Source organism: Talpa occidentalis, unplaced genomic scaffold (genome assembly GCF_014898055.3).
Source record: "Talpa occidentalis isolate TD23 unplaced genomic scaffold, MPIMG_talOcc4v2.1 talOcc4.15, whole genome shotgun sequence".
NCBI lineage: Eukaryota > Metazoa > Chordata > Mammalia > Eulipotyphla > Talpidae > Talpa > Talpa occidentalis.
In genome coordinates, this window is record NW_023601543.1 from 21,416,728 (window position 1) to 21,442,496 (window position 25,769).

General features: G+C 44.1%; 1 protein-coding gene across 1 annotated transcript in view; it reads right to left on the reverse strand.

Annotated features, from left to right (window-relative positions):
• The window catches only part of IL13RA1 (interleukin 13 receptor subunit alpha 1), a 50,632-nt gene extending 28,978 nt beyond the window's left edge, over positions 1 to 21,654 (reverse strand). The window contains exons 1-5 of the mRNA XM_037511602.2: positions 21,582 to 21,654; positions 15,316 to 15,455; positions 9,759 to 9,897; positions 8,445 to 8,565; positions 8,016 to 8,026 (exon numbers count right to left, since the gene is read on the reverse strand). Of these exons, the coding sequence (XP_037367499.1) occupies positions 8,016 to 8,026; positions 8,445 to 8,565; positions 9,759 to 9,897; positions 15,316 to 15,455; positions 21,582 to 21,654 (484 nt within the window). The remainder of the gene's footprint in view (positions 1 to 8,015; positions 8,027 to 8,444; positions 8,566 to 9,758; positions 9,898 to 15,315; positions 15,456 to 21,581) is intronic.
• Positions 21,655 to 25,769: the final 4,115 nt, after the last annotated feature.

Consider the following 25,769-nt stretch of genomic DNA (forward strand, 5'->3'; position numbering starts at 1 on the left):
CAGCATTTTGATAGCAACTCAAGGGGGATTCTGCTGCAAATTGGGTTTTTTTAAAATTCAGATCCATTCCCATAAGTCAGTCAATGGACTTTTGACAAAGGAGCACAGGCAATTCAATGAAGCAAACAAAGACAGCCTTTCCACAAATGGTCCTAGAACAATTGGACATCCACATGAAAAAATGAAGCTACTCACAGAAGTAATAATCTTCACCAAACTAAACTAAAATATTAGATGTAAAATCAAAACTAAAGGACTCCTTAAAGATAACTTAGATGATCTTGGGGATGGTGGTGATGATTTTTTACATACAAAGGCACAATCCATGAAAGAAAAAATTGATAACACAGACTTCATTAAAATTAAAAACAGTCTGCGAAAGTCAATGTCAAGAGAAAGAGAAAAAGTCATAGACTGGGAGAACATATTTGTGAAAGACATCTGATAAAAGACTACTAGCTAAAATATATAAAAACTCTTAAAACTCTACAGTAAGAAAAAAAAAATAACCCAACTAAAAAATAAGTCAAAGACACTTCACCAAAGATATGCAGCTGGAAAATAAACATGGGAAAGGATGCTCCACATCAGATGTCATCAGGGAAATGCAAATTAAAACAAGAAGATACTACTACACACCTAATAGGATGGCCAAACTCCAGAACACTGACAACACCAAATGCTGGCAAGGACGCAGAACAACAGGAACTCTCATTCATTGCTGGTGGGAATGCCAAATGATACAATCACTTTGGAAGATAGTTTGGCAATTTCTTGCAAAAGCAAACATTATCCAGCAATCTTTCTCCTTGGTATTTACCCAAAGGAGCTGAAAACATGTCCACACAAACACCTGCACACAAATATTTATAGCAGCTTTATTCTTTATTCATAATTGCCAAGACTTGAAAGCAACCAAGATGTCCTTCAGAAAGTGAACTAATGAATAAACTGTGGCACATCCTGACAACAGAATATTATTTAGCCCTAAAAATAAATGGGGGGCCTCCCCGGTGGTGCAGCAGGTTGAACACAGCCCTGTGAAGCTGTCTGCAGCCTCCACGGCACCGGTTCGATTCCTGACAGGCCAGGGAGATTCCCACATGGTGCGGCAGACCTCTCCTGTCTCGCCCGCCACTCCCCTCAACAGTATATTTCGATCCTTCTGCCTGTCTGCTCCCTGCTCTGTCTCTGGTGGATTCTCTTACCCTCCCACGCCTCTGGCCTGTACCCCAGCTCTTGTATAAATAAATAAATCTTTAAAAAAATAAAAAATAAAAATAAATGGGCTTTCAAGCCTCAAAAAACCACGGTGGAATCTTAAATACATGTTACTAGTGAAAGGTGCCCATTTGGAAAGGCTATGTGCTGTATGATTCCAGCTATATGATATTCTGGAGGAAGCAAAACTATGGAGAAAGTGGAGCTCAGTGGCTGTCAGGGGTGGTGAAGGGAGAGATGAATAGGCAGAGCAGAGAGGATTTTTAGGGACGTGACAACACTGTCTATGATTTGTCCAAACCCTTTGAATTAGGATATACAACACCAAGAGTGAGCCCTCAGGGAAACTATGGACGTTGGGTGATTTTGACGTGTCAATCTAGGTTTCTCCTTGGTAACAAATGCACCACTCAGGTGGAAGGTGTTGATCACAGGCAAGGCCTTCTATGTGTGGGGACAGAGGGTTCAGGGGAAATCTCTGTACGTTCCTCTCAATTTTGTTGTAAACGTAAAATGCCTCTTTAAAACATATAGTCTGGCAGCTCTTTCTACCCACTTGTGTCTTTACAAATGTCTTCTCCCTTCCATTTGCCTTGTAACCTAATCTTTTTGGATATTATGTATGTAGTCTTAAAAAAAAAAAAAACTCAGATCTAATGCATTTACTTCTCTCAAGACTTTACAAGGAAATGTTTCCATATAGAAAATACTCTTCTCCCTTAAGAGATAGTACTTAAGGTTCTTCTCTTAGTGGTCACCCTTGTGGCTCATGAGTGAAAACAGTCTTTTAAAAACTAACTTAGGGGCCTCCCTGGTGGCACAGTGGGTTGAGTGCAGCGCTGTGAAGCTGTCCACAGCCTCTGCAGCGCCGGTTCTATTCCCAGCCGGCCGGGGAGATTCCCACATGGCACAGCAGACCTCTCCTGCCTCGCCCACTGCTCCCCTCAGCAGTGTCTTTGGTCCGTCTGCCTGTTCCGTTCCCCGCTCTGTCTCTGGTGAATCCTCTCACCCCCTGCATCTCTGACCTGTACCCAAGCTCTTGTGTAAAAATAAATAAATCTTTAAAAAAAAAAACTAAACTAACTTAGGCCTCCCTGGTGGCACAGTGGTTAAAGACAGCATTATCAAGCTACTGCCAGCCACTGCAGCACGAGTTTGATGCCCGGCCAGGGAGGTGACCCACATGGCGCAGCAGACCTCTCCTGCCTCGCCCGCCACTCCCCTCAGCAGTGTATTTCAGTACATCTGCCTGTTCTGTTCCCCACTCTCTCCAGGGAATCCTCTCACCACCCACACCTCTGGCTTACACCCCAGTTCTTGTATGCATAAATAAATAAATCTTTTAAAAAATATAATAAGAAATAAAAACTAACTTGCTGCCCTAACTAATTTTTAGATCAGAAGGCTTAGAATGTTTTCCACCCACAGACAGAAACTGAAGAAACTTGTGAAGTTCTTGTTACATAAGAAAGGAAAACTAGGTGGAAATTAGTTTTTTTTTCAAATAATGAAAGGAATTCCTCCAGGGGGCAATTTTGGAGATTTCTTTTTCATCTTTGTTCCAGCCTATTTCATATATTCTCATGGACCCCAGTTATGAATTTTTTAAAATTTGTTGTCATTTAAATGAAAGAATAACAAGGTAAATATGGGTTTTGAAGAGACAACATTTTTTCAGACTTTTTGTGAAAGATTAGAGAAGGACTAAATAGAAGGCGTTCCAGGTGCTGTTGTTAAAAGTCCATGCTGAATTCCTCCACAGAATCACATTGCAAACACAAGGAGGAAATGGACAAATTAAAGACTATTCCCTCAACTCTGAAGATGATTCATGTGGTAAGAAAATTCCCTGGAATTCTTTGGCACGGCTAGTCTGTAGTTATTAAAGTCAGGCTCATTTCAAAGCCCATGAGTCCCACAGGACACTGTCCTGGGGCTTCAAAATGACCATTTTCTGATTGGGGATTAGGGAAACCATTTGATGTGATGGAAACTGGTTCTGAAACCAATTCCCAGTGCTTGATCCTCAGCACTTTGTGGTTTTGATTGGAAAGGCTCTATCTAGGGGAGAGCAGGGAGGGAAGAGGCACAGGTTAGGTGCAGATTCTTTGAGGTGGGGGAAGAGGCCAGTAATGTGCACTGGCTACATGTGCAAAGGAGTAGGGATAAGTAAGAAGAAGAAAATATATATAATAGCCCTTCCTTATTCACAGGGAATATGTTCCAAGGCCCCAGTGGAGGACTGAAGCTGCAGACAGTAGAGAATCCTATATATACTGCTTTTCCCTAAACATGCATACCTATGATAAAGTCTAATGTATACATGAGGCAAGTAAGATATTAACAATGATAACTAATAATCAAATAGATGTAAGTGTGGTGTCTCTCTCTCTCTCAAAATATTTTATTGTAAGTATTATTTTTAGATCACGGTTGACCCGGGCAACTGAAAATTCGGAAAGCGAAACCTCAGATACCAGGTGAGGCAGGCACTACTATACAGTTATTATGCATTAGGGCTGCCCCTTCTCTGCATGTTAGCAGTTAGGTCCAAGACCAAACACTTTTCATACAATAATAGTTCTCACCACACCCTTGAGAAGTAGGCACTATTATTGCTTCTTACTTTACAGATTACAAAACTGAGACTGAGAGAACAGAGCCTTGGCCCAAATCACACTGCTGGTAGGGAAGAGAACCAAGCCGTGAGCCCAGGCCATGCAGCTCCAAAATAGAATCAGCTGTAGATCAGTGAGGGCAGAGATACAGAATATATTCCCAAACTTTCTGCGGTTAGAGAAATGTTCAATATCTGTGCTGTCCCATTCCGGAGCCACTGGCCACTTAGCCCATGTGGGAACTTGGCTAGTAAGAATGAGCAACTGAAGTTTTCATCTGACTTAATTTGAATTCATAGAAATTAAAATGTAAATAGTGGCTCCTGGATGGGACAGTGCTATACTGCAGGAAGAGCCCAAGCTGGCGATGACCAGCTCCGGGAATGCCAATGACAAGAAGAAGTGTCCCTGATACCTGTCCCCCCACCCCAACTCAGGAGCCTGTGAAGCCCCACTCTGGGGATGGATTCTTGAGTTACCCCCAATAGTTATAGACTGTGCTCTGCACAAAAGTGTCAACTGAGGGCTGAAAGCCAACCCAAGCACCGTCTGCAAAGACTCTGTATCAACCTGGAAGAGGATTACTTCAGCCAGAAGACAAGGAATGCTGTACAAATTGGGTTTTTGTAATTCCATCACCCAGCAGGGGCGCTCCTTTTGCAACATGCACTACAACATGGTCTGCAATGACTGACACCTCAAGCACTTCCCTATTTTTGTCTTATAAGAACACTGAGGACTAGGCCACCCTGATTCCTACATTTGGGTGCCTTTCCTGCACACTCAGCCATGGGATAAGATGTAGTTTTAAGACTTCTTCCCTTCTTTCCCTGCCCTTTCATGCACACATACTCTTTAAAGGCTTTCCTTGTGATTTACCAGTAAGGAGTGAGAACAACAAACTTAACAGAGGGGGGCTACCTGCCTGAAAGACATCTGAAAAGTCTCTAGTAACATCTCCTCTAGCTTCGATAGCTGTTCTTTGGGGAGTCAGAGCTACTCAGTCCTCTCTTATCCCCAAATTCTATCCCTTCTCAGTTGTTTACACATCGTAAGTTGTCACTCACCCCAAGTTCCAAATGTTCTCTAGCTTGGGATCTACCAAACACTCCAATGTGATTTCTGGAGCACCTACCTTGAGTCTGGCACTAGGGGAAGCAAGACACAGTTCTGTTCTCAAGGGAGAGGGCCATCTGGGGAGGCTATCACTAGCAAACAGGAAATGACAACACAACTTACTAAGTACTACCAACGACATGGGAAAGTGCAAGGTGCTATAGGACGACACTGCCGGGCACGAATCTTGAGAGATGTGAGAGGCCAAGGAAGGCTCCCTGAAGAGTGATCTAAGCTGAGATAAGAAGGCAACTAAGAGGCATCCAGGTGAAAGGGGAAGCAGGGGGTGTGAGGAGACACAGATAGCTTTCACTATTCTGCTTGGCTGTGGCTAATTTCACTACTCAGAGTGTTTGAAGAGTCAGTTTGAGGAACTGAAAGCAGTTCAGGTTGGGATAGACCATAGGATGCAAGAGGGGTAGAGAAACATGGAGGGAGAGGAGACTGATGTTTGAAAAACTGGCAGATGCCAGGTCATAAATGGATTTGTCTGTCACGCTGAGGACTTTGGGCTTTATCCCAAAGCCACCAGGGAGCCACCCAAGGGTTTTCAGTCAAGGAGAGTCAAGGAGAGTCAAGCGGCACAAGGAGGCAAGTGAAATGATAAAACTTCGAAAGAGAATTATTTCTATCAGAAAAAACCCTCCCTGAGATTGAACCACAATTTAAGGGCCATGTGGCTTCACCTGCAGCACGTCTCAGTTTTGCAGGCAGCGTTCTGTGGAACAGGGACAGAGAGTGGATGTGAACCTGAGGTAGCTTTGGAGATTTTTGTTCAAAAAGTCACATGGACCACCCTGGTGGCATAAGGGGTTAAGACGCAACCTATGAAGCTATCCACAGCCACTGCAGCAAGAGTTCGATCCCTGGCCCAGGAGCTACCCACGTGGTGCAGCAGACCTCTCCTGACTCCCCCGCTGCTCCCCTCAGCAGTGTATTTCAGTCAGTCTGCCTGTTCTGTTCCCCACTCTGTCTCTGGTGAATCCTCTCACCCTCCACACCTCTGGCCTGTATGCCAGCTCTTGTATGCATAAATAAATAAATCTTTAAAAAAAAAAGTTACATGATTTTTGCAGTCTATTCCCCTACAGAGCCATGAGTGTTTAAATATACCAAAACTACTTTCATCAGGCCATCAGGCAAGATGGACAATCCATGTTTATCTTGTAGCTTCAGAGTTCGGGACATGGCCTTCCACACCCCATTTTCTCAGAAACCATTTCAATTAAAGACAGAAAGGATGACAAGGTCTCATGGAGAGCAGACTGCCTATGCTAGACCTCCTACTTCCCCACCCTGGTATCACTGACTAAATAGCCCTGTTCCTCAGCACTTGCTTTCCCAGAGGCCAGTGCCTAAGAAATATCCACATCTGTGCAGCCCTCCCCCTGCCACCTCTCCCAGCTTCCTCCTAGCTTCTCACAAGAGTCTGTCTATAATTTGGAAGCCTCATCATGCTCTTATATTTATCCAGGCACACCTCACTTTATTGCACCTTGCTTTATTGTGTTTTGTAGATATTACATTTTTGACAAATTGAAGGTTTGCAGCAACCCTGCATCAAGCAAGCCTATCAGTGCCAATTTTGCAATAGCAAGAGCTCATTTCGTGTCTTTACGTCACATTTAAATAAGTCATGTATGTACACTGTTTTTTAAATCTATGATTCTGTTTTATTTTAATTTTTTATTAAAGTGAAATTGTGTTGTTACGTAAAATTCAGGTATATATTATTTTTTATACATAAAGCCATTGAACACTTAATAGACTACATGCTAACACAAACATAACTTTCACATGCACTAGGAAACCAAGCAAGTCACGTGACTTGCTTTACTGCAACATTCACTTTATCATGGTGGCTAGGACTCGAGCCTGCAAAATCTCTGGGATGTGCCTCTATAGGTAATTGTGTCCAGCGCTGTCTCACCATCTACATTTTAAGTTTTAGGAGTAAAGAGATATGTTTCTCATCTCTGCCACCCTTTCAGTACTATACCACAATATGTATTAAATAATTTTAGTGAATGAAATTGTTTAACCTGGTCCTGTCTCCTTTACTGTGTTGCAAATAATTCTAGGCTCTAAGGAAAAGGAAATAAGGAAATGATTTCAATATTAATTTAGAAAGTTAACACAATTTGTAGCAATAGACACAAATATCAAATATAAGTTATTCTGGGGGGAGCTAAACAACTTTTTCACCCTGGGCATCGCACAATTGTTTTTTCATAGTAGACACCAATCACTCATACATCGCTGGTGGGAATGTAAAACGGTACAGTCATTCTAGAAGAGAGTTTGGCAGATTTTTCTAAAACTAATATACAACTGCCATATGACCCAGCAATTGCACTCTTGAGCATTTATTTCAGAGAAATGAATATTTAGAGCAACCAACTGAGATATCCTTTAAGGAATGAATGGCTCAAAAAAATGGTACATCTATACTATGGAATACTATTCTGCAATATAAGGAGTGAACCATCAACTATCAACACACAAAACAACTTGAATAGCTCTTAAGTGTATTGTGCAGTTTAAAAAGATAGCCTCCAGGGCCTCCCCGGTGGCGCAGCGGTTGAGCGCTGGGTTGCGAAGCTGCCCGCAGCCTCTGCAGCGCCGTTTCGATCCCTGGCTGCTCCTCGGCCACTGGAGGAGGGTCCCACATGGCCTGCAGACCTCTCCTGCTGCCTGCTGCTCCCCTCTGCAGTGTACTTCACTCCTTCTGCCTGCTCTGTTCTCCCTCTCTGGCTCTGGTGAATTCTCTAACCCTCTCGCACTTCTGACTGTACCCAGTGCTTGTATGAATAAATGAATAAATAAACAAATAAATAAATAAATCTTTAAAAAAATTAAAAAATGAAAGAATAGCCTCCAACAGCTCTGTGTTATAGGATTCCATTCCAGTAACATTTTTGTGATTACAAAATTACGGAAATGGAGAACAGATTAGTGGTTGCCAGAGGTTAGAGTTGGAGGAGAGGAATGCAGGGAGAAGGGAGGAGGTGAGTATGGGTATAAAAGGGCAACTCAAATGAAACTATTCTGTATCTATACATGTGATAAAACTGCACAGACAGTGCACATACATACATACACTCACACACATGGGTACATGTAACACTGGTGAAATCTGGACAAGGTGAGTGGATTGTGCCAATGTCAACTTTCTGGTTTCAATATTACACTCTAGTTATATGTTCCCACTGGGAGAAGCTCTGGTCTCCATGTACACTTATTGCAACATCCTGTGGATTCCCAACTATTTCTTAAAGAAGTTTTTTTTTTTTTTTTTTTTTTTTTTTTGCAAGTAAGCACCAAAAGCAGATGCATCTCCCACTAAAGCGAATTGCTCATCTTTTGGGTGTGCAGAAAAGAACCAATAGCTCTTTTTAAAAAAAAAAACTAGATTAGATCCAAAGGCTTCCAACACCATCACAGTATCACAGTGAGTCCTTCCCCTACAAGTCTCCTGCACATACTCACCAATAGGAGAGGGTGTAGTTAGTGTCAGGACTTGTATTCTTTCCAGGGAGCCAAGTACACTTCATGTAGCTCAGGTTGTGCGAAATGCATTGTAACTCGGTCACAGCCGACTCAGGATCACCTAGAATATCCAGCAGAGAGTTCAGGATTCTTCTCTCTTTGCAGTGCAAACTAGCCAATTACTGTGGGGTATGGAGAATGGTGAGGATTCTTCATGCTAATTTACCAGAAAACTAACCCCTAATACTTCACTCAATGTTATCCAGAAGGCACCCAGGATAGAAAACTGAAATCTAATGTGTTCACAACTCTGTCTCTCCAGCTGATACTAAAAACAAAAAATCTTTACTATCACTAAGAGAACCCTAATTCTTGTGTTCCTAACTGGAGAAGGAGGTTAAAGGTCACATAATATTTCAACCACAGGCAATGACTAAGGAAGTCCAAAATGAATGTGAAAATATAAACAACTCCCAACCGAGGGACAATATGATATTAACAGATCATACGGAGACAGTATTTACTCTTGGACAGGCACTATTCTAGGCACCCAGCATATACTATGGCATAATCTCAACAACCCTGGGAGGTAGGTACAATCATCATGCCATTATACAGATGAGGAAACTGAAGGAGAAAGGGCTACGTGATCAGCTTAACATCATGCAACTAGCAGCTGGCAGAGCTGAAATCTGAACTTGGACATCTGGCTCTGGTAGCCCTGTTCTTAAACAGCATACTACTTCCTGCCCATCAGAGAAAAGGACACGGAGTGATGGGTGAGAAGGGAGTTGGGGGATAATGATCAAGGTGCCTACTTGGCAGTTTTTCCTGTGGCTTGTCTTGAGTTGGAGCTAAACCGGCATGCTCATTTTCCCTTTGATAGCTGTATATCAAACTAATTTCTCTATATAATGAGTAAGATAGTATCTTGTTGGGTTTTTTTTTAAGGCATCGGACCTGGAATCTGAAGACCTACAGCTACTCACTCATAAAATGGATAAGGGTGATAATACATGCCTTGCTCATTTCACAAGTTTCTGAGGCTGGATTTAGGGGAGATTTGTGCCTTTATGTGCATCATTTTGCAAATCCTTAAGTGCTATAGCATAACAATGAAGCATCATTATTCAGGTTGTCTGTGTATACCTTGAAGGCAGGGACACCCTCATACTGTGTTGCCAGTACTTCTTGGCACTTATTAGATTCAGCAAGTGTTTGAGAACTGAATGAATTAATGCATACTAATCATAAGCAGATCCATAAATTGAATTTATTCTCTAAATACCAAGAGAGAGTGCTTTCTGTAGTTACCTTCAGGAGCTGGGGTGCACTTTTCCTTCAAGATGCTAGGCTTCTCACTTTCATTGGTGCTACACTGGGTCCCCACGTGCAGACATATCCTTTCATTCAGGGCCACTTCTTTCAAACGACGAGTTTCTGGAGCAATTTTCTATGCGTAGGAATTTAAAAAGCATTGCTGTAGCAAACACGTTGAGTAATAAAAAACGCTTGCGTAATAAAACATTAGCATGCCCAAATGTGGGGAAAAAATAGAAAGTTCTCAAATGGTATAGATCAGTGATTCTGAACATGGGGTGACTGTGCAACCCCAATTCTGGAGATATTTGGTATTGTCTAGGATCCCCTTAGGTTGTGATAACTTGGGAAGAGGCTACTTACTACTGGCATCTTGTGGGGAGAAGCCAAGCCTGCTGCTAAACATCCTACAACACACAGGACAGCCTTCCCTCCCCGCCTCAGAGAATTATCCTGCGCCAATTGTCAGCACTGTCACTGGGGAAAATGCCAGTATAAGTAAAAGACAATTTCCCACATTTAAATGTCTTTGACCTATAAACCTATCATAGTAATACATCAACTACCTAAAAGCAATTTTAAGTGAAACGGAGTAAGATGAGCACAATTCAACTCCAAGTAGATGCAGTATACCATCAAGATCAAAGTAAAAAGGACTGCTTTAAGCATCCAGTAACCCAGGTCATCTCTGAGGAAAAGGAGGAAAGATAGGGGGGTCGGGCTGTGGGCCAAAGAAAGATTTCTCATTAAATAGCTTTTGTAGGGCCTCCCCTAGAGGTGCAGGCAGTTGAACACCGCACTGTGAAGCTGTCCACAGCCTCTGCAGCGCAGGTTCAATCCTGGCCAGCCAGCGAGGGTCCCACATGGCACGGCAGATATCACCTGTCACGCCTGCTGCTCCCCTCAACAGTGTATTTCATCAGTCTGCCTGTTCTGCTCCCCGCTCTGTCTCTGATGAATCCTCTCACCCTCCCGTGCATCTGGCCTGTACCCCGGTTCTTGTATAAATAAATAAATAAATCTTTAAAAAAAAAAAGCTTTTATACTGTTTAAACATTTTGCCTATCGCATATGCATATAAATGTTAAGGGTTGTTATCTGTACTGGGCACATTGCCCTGATTCTGAAAAGCAGGTAAGCTCTGTGGAATCATAGAAAGTCAACTTACAGACAACATATATATAGACCTTAGTCACAAATCTGATCATTAGGATTTAGAATAATGAGATTAAAGGGCTCTTTAGGAAATTAACATTTCCCTGGGTGACAGAGTGGAAGAATTAAGAATGGAGCTGCTTGGAATCAGAGCTCCTGATTAACAGGAGTTTCCTGTTTTGCAACAGTTTCTGTTTCTCAAGTTGGAGAGAGCATTTCCTTTTAAATACGTGCTGATGGCCACGCAGAGAAAATTCATCAGAGTTACCTCTGTCTAATTACTCTAAGGGGCCCTTCTGCCAGCTGAGCAGGAGGGCATGCCCTGGGAGGGCTAGGCAGCAAACCAACAATTAAGGAACCATAGGTAAGTCATGAAAAAAAAATATCACTTTATAGAAGCAGAACAGCTCTTAGACCTAGGCAAGACAGCACTCTGGGAACGGAGTTGGTGGGTCAGTGCTGGCAGAAAAGAAAAAGCAATATCCTCAAGCAAAATTCTGGGAAAAAACGGAGGGTGATTTAGCTCCGTGGATATTGAGTAATTCTGTCTCACTGACAAAGCTGTGCTTGCCCTCAGTGGGGCCTCCCACTTTACATAGCCCTTTACATTTTCCCAACTAATTCCTGAATCCTTGCCCAGAAATCTACACATCATTTGGCTTTCCATAGGGTTTCTGCCTATAGGAACAGAGCACACCAGTTATGCCACCAAAAGGCTCTCTAGAACATTTCGCCTACAATGTTCTCATGGCAAAGTTAAGGAATTGGCCCTGGACAGAGGAATGTGTGCTGAATCCAAGGATCCTTGATAATTGTTGGGAACCTGCATTTGCCCTTCAAGGACGCCAGAGGGGAGGGAAATGCATGATCAAATGTCAACAATTAGAATCATGGGGAAAACCCAGTTGTCCTATTATATTAGATATTGTTCCCGTGACAGGGCTGAATTTTATTACAAGATTTTTATGATGATGGGATTTTTTTCAATTGGAAAAAATACCTTAATACCTAAATCTAAACTTTATGTTTGGAGCACATGAATAACAAAATAATATAGAAAAGAGACAGTGGGGGGGGTAATAAGACAATTTTTAAAAATCTTTTTCAAAGTTCAAGATAAATAATATTAAATTGGTAGAAAAAAATATAAAAAAATTGGTGTCTGTGATTTCCAAGTTGAATGTACCTTTCTCTATCAAACAAGGAACAAAATCCCTCCCAGCAAATCTACATGAGATATGTGTGTTTCTCCCAATGTGACTTTCTGCTGCTACGGTGACTCATTTCACTGGTAACTGCCTTATGACAATATCCTCACCCCTCAGGGAATCTGGTTCCTTCAAAAATTTATCAAAAACCAGGGCCAGCATCCTGAACTGATCCCTCCCCCTCAGGACCTATGTTCCCTTCACTGGATCACACCTTCCCAAATTTCAGCTTCCCTTTGCAGAAGGAAAGGGGAATCAACTTCAGCTCCTGTCTCTCTGGATGTCAGAATGGAAAAAGGGCCGTTTCATTTATTTACCTAGTGAGAGACTTCCCTGTCGCTTAGTAATAAAAGATATTTAATATCTGATACCAGATCGTTCTACTTGCAGATTGGGAATCATTAGATGTTGCTAAAACCTTCGTGGGCAGCAGTCACCTCTGCTAATCTTTTCTTTTTAAAAAATCATCTATGATTCCTTGTCTCTCATCTGAATGGTCCTCCAATCTGAAGATTGAAAATGACTTCAAGGGTTTCTCTCATTTACTAACTTGGGACCTTTAAACATCCACATAAGTCCCCCACTATGTACAAACTGTCATAAAGCCACTGCTTCCAAGATGCTTTGTAAAATATACCCAGTTTTGTTTGATGATGTTAATGCTACATGGAAAGGACAGAAAGAGGAAAGGGAATCACTCCTGCTACTCATCAGAAACCTCAGGATTATAACGGTCAAAATCTCCTCTTCTGATTGAGAGGAATAATCCATGTTGATCACAACTGCAGGACTGAGAGTCATCAAAGATGTCAAACGGCTGGACTAAAAGAGGCATCTGAGGAAAAGCTCATCCTTTATGGTTTCCACACAGCCTCTTCTGGGGCAAAGCAGTGGGAACAAGATTAAATGATAATATTAGGTTGAACCACATAACAGGACGTATAAAAGCGACCATTTCATATGGTTCAACTGAATGAGAGTAATAATAGTAAAGGGTAAAAGCTACTGAAAGTAACTCTGTGCCAGGTGCATTAGGAACACCATCTCCATTGGTATGAAGTAGGTAGGATTATTAGGCCCTTCCCCCCAGCATTTTACAAACAGGAAAGTAGGTTCAGCAAGGTTAGGCAACTTGTCCAAGTTCACACCGCTTAAAAAGGGAAGGAGAGAAAATTTCAAACCCAATTCTGATGCCACTGCCTCCTAAATTTAGTTCTAAGTCTAAACTTCTATAAGTATACCAAGGAATTAGCCTCATTTTGAAGCTAGCATCTCACAATATCTGCCTGACTGATCTTTGAGCATGGCTGACAGGCTAATGAAAAGGGCCTTATTAGAAAAAAAGGTGAGCTCCTCACGGTTTCAATTAGATACAAGTCTTGCATCCCTTAAGCACAGAGCTATACTCTGAGAAATTCGTCGTTAGGCTATTTCATCACTGTGTGACCATCCTACAAGTATACTTACACAAACCTAGCCAGTAGAGCTGACTCCACACCTGGGCTATAAGGTATATATGTGGTTGGTCCTGGCCATAAGTTCTTTAAGACTCAAGACTGTATTTGGGTGATGTACTTAGGCAAAGCACTTACGGAATTTTCCAGAATTTGTCAAGGGTGAACAAACCAACAAAATTTGCCAAATGCCTCAGGCCACTCCTTTGGCACAAGAGGAAGCCAACAGAGTGAAAAGGGGAACCCTCTACTCTTGTTTCACTGCTAGAAGTATTACAAGTTTCCGCATTTAGAGGACCTCTTTTCTAATTCAAATACTCCTGACTTGCCTCAATTTTTTTTATCAATTAACACCTAAACTGTAATAAATACCTCAACAGGAAAGGGGTGAAGGAGGCAGATTAGCAAATTTTCCCTGTAGTGAAAGAGTCTGTTCCACTCTCACTTTATTCAGTTTTCACATATTTCCATGTCCCAGCAAGCCAGGGAAGTAAGTAGAGCCTCACTCCATATGCTGAGAAAACTAAGGTTCAGAGATGTCAGGTGACTTACACAGGCCACTGAAGGAGCTAAGAGTGGTACACCAACTAGAACCTAATTCTCCTGACTCTTCCAGCCACCAAAGCTGCTTGAACACAGTGATTTCACAATTCATGAATCCAACTCATTGTCACTAATAACAACTTCTCATCTGGCCTCCTCAAAATACTGGGCAGATTCATCCCTGAGCATCCCCACCTCGCCCCCTCACACACACATACACAATTAAAGAAGGTAAAAAGATATAAAACAGTTTTGATCTGATGCTTTGAAGAACACGTCAATTAGAAGGGTTTACAAGCCAATGAGGCCCAAGAGAAAATTCCATTGAATAAGATTATCACAAAGAACCCAAAACTACATAATCCTGTTAACAAATATTAACTTGACTACATCTTACTGAAAAAAATGAAAATTTCCCTCATTTTTCCTCAGACATCAGGAGACTTAGTCAACCCCACCTACCACAGACATCTTGTATTTTCATGTTCTGTGTGGCCATTTACTTGTGCATCACATAATCCTTACATATCTATTTGTGCATGTGATTAGCAAAAGAGTACATGTGAAGGGCCTCCCTGGAGGCACAAGGGGTTAAGTGTCAGCACTGTGAAGCTATCCCCAGCCACTGCAGCATGAGTTTGATCCCCTGCCAAAGAGCTACCCACATGGGACAGCAGACCTCTCCTATCTTGCCCGCTGCTTCCCTTAGCAGTGTATTTCAGTAGATCCGCCTGTTTTGCTCCCCACTCTGTCTCTGGTGAATCCTCTCATCCCACCTCCCGCACCTCTGGCCTGCACCCCAACTCTTGTATGCATAAATAAATAAAATGACTCTTTAAAAAAAAGAGTACATGTGAAAATTCCCTGGGAAACTAAAAAGAATTCTGTCAATACAAGGTATTGGCAGGAACATCAGAACCAACTTTAGCATAATTATCGAGTGCCTACTAGATAAAGATATCAAGTATTTCTTCTCAGAGCCATCTCAATTGGATAATTATCATAAAGTGAGCAAAGATTTTCAAATGTTTCACTTTGTCAACAGCCTTTCTGTAATTTTCCCAGTTAAAATTTGGACACAAGTGATAATAAAATCCCTGCTTTGAAGTAACATTAGAATTTGTTGTACTCTTGGTTCCAATCCAAGTGTTCACTTTATATCATCAATGCTATACATTCCAGAAAGTTTACCTTATCCTGTTTGTTGCTGAAATGACTAAAATACCACAGACTACAATTCGGGCTGGCTCCCTCAGGAGGATTCCACGTCCAAACCACAGTGCAGAGGTTTTCCACAGAAACACTCAAATTCGTCACAGGGGGCTGAGATTCTGTTCAAAACAAGAAATAGATTTATCGACATCAGCCAGGGTTTCCAACAGTTCATTTAATCCAAGTCCTGGAGGCCAACAATAAGACCAATAGAATCAACCAAAAAAAACAATATCTAATATTTAAGAGCCAGACACTTCTAAGTACTCTTCACAGAATCTGCAGAATGCTCACAGGGATATTACCAGCTTTTTCGAGATGAGGTGGCTGAGGCACAGGGACACTAGTCACTGGCCCTATATCCCATGACTAGGAAATGACAGATACGTGCAAACCCAGAAAGCGTGTCCCCAAGGCCACATTCTTGGCTCTGTTGTGAAGCTCAAGAAGAGTATATTCTGAAATTTCTAAGTCTTCTTCCTGGGGTTCTCTACACTGGGGGTCCACTTCTCCCTTGATACAATCTCTTCAATGTCTGCAGTTCTGCGAGTGAGTTTACGCAGCTCTGCTTTAATTATGCTTGCTAAGTTGACCTGGTTATTGTTTTTATAACTTTTCCCAAGAAGTACTGGGAAAGATTTAACAGCCTTTGTTGCTCCCCTGAGGTCTGATGCTAAACATGTGGAAGTGTGGTTTAAACTACTCTGAAAAGGAAAAGGAAAAAAGAGAAACTGTGAACCAGTGTCTTAAAAGTGTGCTTCATTTAGAGAAAACCCACCTGTCTCCACTATACAGTTACTGAATCTATTATTTTGGACCCCGCTGGAAGATCAGGGAAAGATCTTTTAACGCTTCTGCCAAATTCAGGGAAAGACAAGAAGGTGGGGGAAGGAAACTTCATTTGGAAGCTACCTGAGAATTTCGGAGACCAGGACTACCAAATTGTCCCCCAGAAACTGGGAGGGGGTACATAGGAATTCTCTGTTCTACCCTTGTGACTTTTCTGTTAATCAAAAATTATTCCAAAATAGCTTATTAAAGTAATTTAAAAAATACAATCTCTCTAAATTGTGTAAAGTGGCAAACATTAATTACTTTTAAGGGCTTAATTAATGAATGAATTGAGTTCATCAATAGTTACAGTTTATACTCTATGCCAAAACTCAGTAGTACCTTCCCTATTAAGTGAACAAAAAAAAATTGCATTTGTCCAAAACATCAACCCCACAGGCTCTCCCTAACAGTCAGCTTTATACACGACAGCCTACAGAAGTTCATATTCATCCCGTCTTTGGCCTTTCTCACATTCCATCGATGACATTTTTGAGGACAAATCATTTGTCAGGTGTAGAGGCTCTAATAAAGACATTGTTCTTACAAAAGACTATAATCTACTTTAGGATAACCTGCCTTACTCTGCAGTTTCCAGAAACACACTGTAGCAAAAACTCCAGGATCCTTCAGCACTTGACACTCCACCTTCCCACCCACCTCCCACTCCCATAAGAAATTAAAGCCCTGAAAAGAAAAATATTACCTATTTATGGATCATTTAAATCACACCCCAACTTTTAAGGCAATTTGAGATCTTTAAAAATCTTTATTTAGCCTCAGTGTTTTAATAGAACAATAACTTGCCCTATTTCTGATCTCCCATATGGGTTTAATTTTTCTTCTCCATCTGTTCTGAAATATCCTTTAGTGAGATCTTCTAATTAGTTTATATTTCAGACAACTTGTGGCTATCTGCCATTCTTTTTTTTTCCTCTAGTGCTTCCTCCCATTTCTCTTGAGATTTTTCTACTTCCTATAGTTCAAAACACACACACACACACACACACACAATCTTTCTCACTCTGAAATGTTAAACACAGTCTAGGGACGTTAAAATATATATGAAATGTGTTTATATGTATAACATTCCAGATATACACATGAATAAGTGGAGCCTGTGCTTCTTGTGAAGGTCTTCTACAGCTCCCCATACGTAAGATAAGTCATTTCACCATAGGTAGTCATGCCACCCGCAGGCTCTGGAATCAGACTGCCTGCCTACATGCCCCAGCTCTGCTACTACGTGCAGCTGGCAAGTCACTTGAAATCTCTCTGCCTCCGTTTTCTCATTTATGACATAAAAAATGTCAACAATAATCCATCAAATATAGGGTTATTGTGAAGGCTAAATGAGTTAATACAGATAGAATGCTGAGACTGGTGCCTGGTGCGGAGCTAGTGCTACATAAATGTTAGCTATTTGTTTTCTTTCTTTTCGAATAGACAAAAGAGTTCTAAACTGTTGTTTTAGTTTTCTATGGAATTGCTTTATAATCTTTGAGATAGAATAAGTGTCCCTTCTGACTGATAAGTTTTCCTTAGGCATTTAATTTTGCCCATTTTTAGGAGCTGATTACTAACTTTGGAAAGGAGAGCAAGAAGGTGAGAAGAACTCAATAGCTCCCCCAATTAAACTTCAAAACTATGGTGGAGGGCTGTGGGTACCTTGCTGGTGGGTGTGGTAACATACACCTGAAGAGGTGTAATCCTCTACCTCTAAATCAGACACAGTGGTGTAAATCAATGTTGCCTCAATTTAAAAAATTAAAAATTAGGCCTCCCTGGTGGCGCAAGGGGTTAAACACAGCACTGTGAAGCTATCTGCAGCCTCTGCAGCACGAGTTCCATCCCTGGCCTGCCAGAGAGTTACCCACATGGCGCAGCAGACCTCTCCTGTCTTGCCTGCTGCTCTCCTCAGCAGTGTATTTCAGTCAGTCTGCCTGTTCTGCTCCCCACTCTGTCTCTGGTGAATCCTCTCATCCCCCACACCTCTGGCCTGTGCTCCAGCTCTTGTATGCATAAATAAATAAATCTTTTTAAAAAATTAAAAATTAAAGAAAAATAAACTTCAAACGTTGAGTGAGTCTGGTCATCTTGCGCAGTATCCTGCTCTAGCTGGGAGCTGACATAATCATTGCTCTTCTAATACTAAGGCAAGTTGCCTAGCTAATAGTTTTTGCTCCCTCCTGTTCAAACACAGAGGCAGAGGCAGAGGCAGAGGCAGACACATTTCGGGAAAAGTTAAGGAAACCGCAAGAATCACATATGAATCATCCATCTCCTTCCCTTCATCTACTCAGTAATCACCCTCTGTCCATTTTCACTTGCAACATGTCTCTTAATCACCCTAATCACACTAATGTGTTCTGCTGGACCCCCAGGCAAGCAGATACCAGTAAGTCATGGCTCTGGACAAAAGCGATTCACAATACAACTTTCTAGTGGAGACCTTCAACCCTAGAATCCTGCAAAGCTTCAAACTCCAGCGATTTCCCTTTCCTAGTCAAGTCTCCCCAGCTCACTTCTCCTCCACTGTCATCTCCCTTCTAGGCTACGCCCCAACCTGCCCCTTCAAAGGCAAGTGAAGTTTGCCAAAGCTCCCTCCAGCCAAGCAGGGACCCTGGCTGACCCAGAAAAGCACACTCATGCTCAGTTCTGAGTCTCTGCTGCTGCTACTCCCCCCACTGGGAAGAACCCCTTCACCTACTCAAGTTCCACCCATCCTGAAGGTCAAGCTCAAGTTTTACCTCTTCCTGGAATTACCAGCCCTCAGCATTTCCTCTCCTCTGAACGCCTATGTAACTGTTTGAACCACACAGTCTGGCAATGATAAAGCCAGTCTCCAATACATGATCATTTGCTTCATAACAATGGTCTGTATGCACTTTCATGGGTGCCAGCCAGTCCTGTGCAACTAGGCTCAGAGGTGCCCAGCTCCTCTCCCAGCCAAGGATTCCCCTCACTGCTCCAGAGGCACTGAATGCAGAGGTCCGGAGCAAGGTCTGTGGACTCAGGCTGCCGGAGCAGAAGCCGGGCTCCTCCACTCTACCAGCTCTGAGACTTCAGGAAGGGTCTTAAACCGCACCGTGCCTCAGCTTTCTCATATAAAGGCATACCTCATGCTAGTGCGCTTGCTTTATCACGCTGAGCAGATGTTATTCATTTTTTTTTTTTACACATTGAAGGTCTGTGGCGACCCTGAGTCCATCAAATCTACTGTCGCGTCTCTATGTCACATTTAATGCAGATACGTACATTTTTAAAGACATATGCTACAGCACACCATTTAGCAAACTACCACGTAGTGTAAACAATACTTTAACACTGGAAAACCAAATATTTCATGGGTCTTGCTTTAGTTGTGCTATTTGCTTCCCCACAGTGGTCTAGAATCGACCCCACCCTATCTCTGAACTGTGCCTGTCCAAAAAATGGGGCTTAAAACAGCACCTACAGGAGAGGCTGTGTGTGAAGATTAAGTGAAAAACGTAGCACACTGCCTGGCATAAACATTACATTAAGTGCTACTTGTTACTAAGACATGCACAATGCGGGCTTACCCACCCAAGCTGACGAAACTGAGCTGAGAACCTAATTGTTTTTTCCAAACACTTGGAAGAGCTGGAAAGGCCTTTCAAAGGTAGAGTTTAACCTCCTCCTTTCAGGGATGAGAAAATTGCCACATAAGGGAGGGAAATGACTAGTCCAAAGTCCCACAGCAGGAACATGTCAGATCACTGAGACTCCAGTCCCCTGTTTTTCTTTTTTCCTTTACCATACCTCAGCGCAATTCTATCAGCATTTGTAATAGTGAAAAAAGTGGCTGCAGTCTAAATAATCAAGTTACCAAGAACCACAGCTACCAAGCTGATTAAGTTGGGAGTTGCCATCCTTGTCTGCAGGGCAGCTGTTGTTTCAGGTGTGTGGGGGAGGAGATCTGTGGGAGGAAGGGTACTGGACTGGTACTGTGAAAATCCGAGACTGAGATGGGTGATCCTAGACAAGTCCCTTCCCTTCCCTTGTCTGGACTGCAGTTTCCCCATATGCTTATTGCGATCGGCTCTTCCCATCTGAACTAGAGGCACGGGGGCAACAAGGATCACCCAATACACACCGAGGAGCTAGGGAACTCCAGAGCCTGACCCAGGACTGAGCAAGGCAGGCCCTTCAATAATTATTGGCTGAAAATTCCAACTCTCCCTCAGGTCTCTATTCAAACGCTGCCTTGTCAGTGAGGTCTTTCTGCCCCATCCCTTCTACAGTGGCAACCCCAGCTTTGGCTTTTCACCATTGAACTTAGCACCATCTGACATACCTTATATGTTACTTTTTTTTTTCCCTCTCTGAGTCTACCAGGAGCAAACAAATTCGGCAAGGCAAGGAGGTGATCTGATTCTCAACACTGAGTCCTCAGCCGCTAGAGCACTGCCTGGCACAGAGCAGGTGGCACATGTTTTGTTGACTGAATCAATAGAGGGCACCAAGGTTTCCCAATGACTTCAAGGAGCATTTCAAAGCGCAACACACTGGTGAAAACGCAATCCGAAAATTGTGGGTGTTGGTGTCAATGTGATAGTAAGCCCTATAAAATCTGGGGCTATGCTCGTCACCAAAAGCCAAAATGTCCAAAAAGCCACGCAATTCACGAGCTGTCCGTGAGGAAGTCACTAGGCCCCAAGTTTTCACAATAACTCTACCGAGTTGCTTAAATGTAAGTTGCCACAGAGGGTGAGAGGTATACTCCGCCTGGTTTTACTATCTTTGCAAGTTTTCTGTAAATCGAAAAGGATTCCAAAATAATAGAAAGGGTATTAAAGAGAGGGGGAGGCATCCGCCGGATACTGCTCCCGGCTTCCCGACGGATTTCTTGCACGCCAGAGTAGGCCGTGACTCTCACGTCCTCTTCCTACAAGGATTAGGATCTTTAGGGGTTCCCTGTAACTCCCACCCTCCTCCCCGGACCCATGCAGTCCTGGGCAAGGAGTCCTGGTGCGTTCCCGGCTCGCCCCAACTCAGTTGCCGCCCCGGCTCCCGGCCCCGCATCCCCTCCGGGCGCTCAGGCGACAGTCGGGGTCCCGACCCGCCGCCCTCCGACGCCACGGCTCGGTTTCGGCCCTGCGGCCCTGGCGCCAGGCTCCCCGGCTCTTCCCGAGCGCGCAGGGGAAGTGTGGCCGCCAGCAGTCCTTCGGCCCCGCCGCCCCCCGGGACCCCAGGAAGCCCCGCCGCCCCTGGGTCCCCCACTTCGAAGCGGGCTGGGGAAGCGCCCAGCGCCGGGCAGGGCGGCGTGAGGACTGTCCCTGGCGTCCGTCCCCACCGCGGCTGCGACCCGGCGGCGCCCTGGCGGGCCTCTCCGCCGCGACCCCCGCCGCCCCCTCGACCGCCGCCCCGGGATCCCGACCGGTCGCACTCACGGGTGGGCTCGGCGCCGCCGCCGGCGCACAGCAGCAGCGCCCCCAGCGCGCAGAGCCGCGCCGGCCGCTCCATGCAGCCCCTCGCCTCGGAGCCCCGCCGGGCTGGAGCCTCGGCAGTCTCCGCCTCCCTCGTTCCCTCTCCCACTTCCCGGCTCCCTCGCCCCGCAGGCTGGGGGCCGGCGCAGACGGGAAGGGCCGCCCCGCCCCGCTCCGCCCCGCCCCGCCCCTCCCGCCGCAGGTAACCCCCGCCTGGGAGCGTGCGGGCTGGGGCGGGGCTCGGAGGCTGTGGCTCCGCGGGCGCGACACCTGGCACCCCCACCCCCACCCCCACCCCGAGTCCAGTGTCCGGCCCCCGACAACTTCCTCCAGCACGTCGCGGCCCGGTCCCCGCCCTTCACGCGCCGGAGCGAGCCCGAGCGGCCGTGCAGACCGGCGGGGCCGGGGACGTGCAGACCGGCGGGCACCAGGGCAGGGCCAGTCTGCGGAAAGAACCTTGGCCTTGGCCGGGGCGTCTTGGAGATGCGGCTTCCTCTGAGTTCTGGTCTCCTAAACGCTGACGCCGGGGTTCGGTTCGAGATCCCAGCCCAACCTCCGGGAAAACCAAAGAGGGGACAGTAAGTGGTTGACAGCTGGCGAAAACATACTGTTGGAGGAGAGGGACGGGAAAAGCATTTGAAATACGAGGGACAGAGCCATACCGTGCGCTTGAGTTGTTAGAAGCACACAACCAACTTTTTACATATTTCTTTTTCTTGGCTCTGTAGTGAGAGGATGCAGGTGAGTCAGAACGATACACATTGAAAACAGAAAGTGAGTGACTATGAGTCAGTGAGACTGGAGATGGAGGAAAACGGAACCCTCATTAGTTTCCTATTGCTGTAACAAATCGCCCCACATTTAATGACTTAAAACAGCAGCGGTGTTATTATAGTACATTTCTGAGGTCAGAAGTCACACGGAGCTGGGCTACCCTGGTGGCGCAAGGGGTTAAGACGCAATCTATGAAGCTGTTCGCAGCCACTGCAGCACCAGTTCCATCCGGAGCCCCTCCCTCTCTCCTCCCCAAGAAGCAACCCACATGGCACAGCAGACCTCTCCTGACTCCCCGCTGCTCCCCTCAGCAGTGTATTTCAGTTAGTCGGCCTGTTCTGCTCCCCACTCTGTCTCTGGTGAATCCTCTCACCCCTCCCCGCCCCCACCCCCCCACACACACACCTCTGGCCTGTACCCCAGCTCTTATATGCATAAAATAAATAAATCTTAAAAAAAAAAAGAAGTCACACGGAGCTAAAATCAAGCGAGCTCCTTGCAGTGGTTCCAAGGAGAATGTGTTCCTGCCTTTTCCAGCTTCTAGCACCTGCCCACATTCCTTGGCTTGTGGCTGCACCACTCAGACCTCTGCTTCCCTTATTAAGTGGCTTCCTTGACTGTACCCCTTGTCTCCCCTTTTTACTTATAAGGATCCTTGTGATTAGATTGGACCTACCAGATAAAACATGACAGTACCCCTGTTTCAAAATCATTCATTCAATCACATCTGCAAAGTCACTTTTGCCATATAAGGTGACATATTCACCATTGTCTGAGATTAGGACATAAACGTCATTGGAAGGTAACATTGCTCTGTCAACACCCCCCCCCCCACAAAAAAGTTATGTTTGGAGGAATGATGACCCCCCCACTAACTAAAATGTATTTTGATCAAAGTAAACCAACATACCACATAGATGAAAATCAGCTGCGAAAACTAGAGCAATAAAATTGCTGATTTTTATCAGTACCTAGTGTAGAGATTACCCAAAGGGCAAGGGGATGTTTAATCTATCCAAAACAAAAGCCACACTCTGGGAATTAAGGCCCTCAAGTTCAATAAATATTTACTGTCCTTTCAGGAACTGTACCAGACACTCATTAAAAGATGGCTCTGCCAGTAAAGAGCTGCAACCAGTGTGAGGGGCTATTCAGAAGGCAAGAACAAGGACTGGCAGGATACAAATAAGGGGAACTTTATGAAAGAAGGGACAAGGGAAGCTTCCAGGAGGCTCGCCTGCCTGAACTGAATGTTGAGATGATGAGTCTTGCCTTTCAAGGTTCATAATAAAATCCTTGCCTGCATATAATATTGAGCAAAATGCTCTTTATGAAAACAGCATAAACTCTCCAAGCCTGTAATACTGAGAGGTATTACAGTTGTTTCCAAATCCCTCTGCAAATATTCCATCCTCTGTCTAACCTAAGATCTCCCCGCGCCATCACCACACACATATATACTTGTTGACATTTGCTATAAACATTATACAACACGTTTATAATAACATTTCCAAAATGACTGTGTCATCTGCCTTCTAAGGCGTCTCCAGCAGGACCAGGAGCCCCCGGGACTGGCTGAGTGCCATGGGAGGCACTGTCTGGCATAGACTGAGTGAGTGCTTAATGACATAAAGAGTAATGGCAACACATGATTAAAAAAAATAAGACACACAACTTGTTATTAATGGCCAGAAATGGCCCAGAGAATTTGAACATTGTGAGGAGAAAGTCTATAAAGCTGTTAGTCAATTCCACTTTTCTACCCTAAACATCAAGCAACTTATTTTTTTTAAAAATGTTTTTTTTGGAAGGGGATGAGAGGGTTTGGAATGTTGTTTCTTCAACATCAAACTTTTATTTGTAATTTTTGTGTGCTTTTACGCAAAGAGCATCTTGGATTGAATTAGGCCACTGTTCTGGTCTGCTGGGAGATGAAGACAAATGGAAGGCTTTCCAAGAAGTGCAATAAACAAAGAACTCTCATTTTTGACTTTGTGTAATCAAAGTCATGAGTCAACATCAAATTGAGCTTTAACCCTTCATTCATTGAGCCCTGATGCCTTGTGTGTGAGTCAACACAAGACCTGTCTCTTTTCCGTGGTCTGGGGTGGTTGGAGTTTGGACTGCACTGCTGCTCTACTTCTCCCTAAGGGTTTCTCCTCATCTGCAAGTGGAGCAAGAAAAGGGCCCCAAAAAGAAAATATCTGGAAGGAAAGAATGATGTCCCTCCATCCAAGTTCATATCTTGTCCCGGTTAATTAGAGACAACCTCTTGAATTCATAAAAGAAAAAATCAAAATCAACAAGCAACTATAAACCAGAGACACACTACAGGGGTGGGGGGCGGGGAGAGTAGGGATTGGGGTGAAAATAAGGGGGGTGCAATTGTATGGGGACTATAACCAAGATGAAAATGCCTACATTGTGCAAAAATGAAAAATGATGTAAGAAATATATAAAATAAAAAAAAGTGAGAACAAAAAAAATAAAATGGGCTATTTATTAAATTTAAAAAAAAGTCACAAACATTGAGCTTAGCTGAGAATTCTGGCACTTCAGCAAGAATCTCTCCAAGGGTCCTCTACTTTTTACTAAGCAAAACACCAATCAGCTCCACATGCCACTGCAGTGTAAAGAAAAAAAGAAATAGGACACAGGGAATTTCCCTCCTCCTGAATCTATAGCAGTGGTCCCCAACTGGGACAGTTTTGCCTCCCCAGGTGACATTTACATTGTCATGACTCGGGGTTGGAAAGGCATTATATTGGCAGATAGCGGGGAGGGGTCAGGGTTGCTGAACATCCTGCAATGCACAGGGCAGCCCCCTACCACAAAGCATTATCCGACTGAAAATGACAAAGGCGCCAAAGTTGAGCAATCCTGGGCCCGTGTGCTCTTTTGTTATCTTTTGTACTTCGCCCCACACATCCACTGTCCCCATGCCCACCAAAACTTAGTGAGAGATTATCACCACAAGTACTTTTCCTTGACACCTCCTTTGCCTGTGCCTGGTGCCCACAGTTCCCCCACACTGCCATCTATTCATGTAGTCACTCACTGTACCTTAAAATATCTCTTGGAGCCACCCTGATGGCACAGGGGTTAAAGTCTCAGTGCTATCAAGCTATCAGCAGCCACTGCGGCATGAGTTTGATCCTTGGCCAGGGAGGTGACCCACATGCACAGCAGACCTCTCCTGGCTTGCCTGCTGCTCCCCTCAGCAGTGTGCTTTGGTCAGTCTGCCTGTTCTGCTCCCCACTCTGTCTCTGGTGAATCCTCTCACCCCCCACACCTCTGGCCTAGACCCTAGTTCTTGTATACATAAATAAATAAAATACATCTTTAAAAAAATAAAATATCTCTTGGATCTATTCTCTC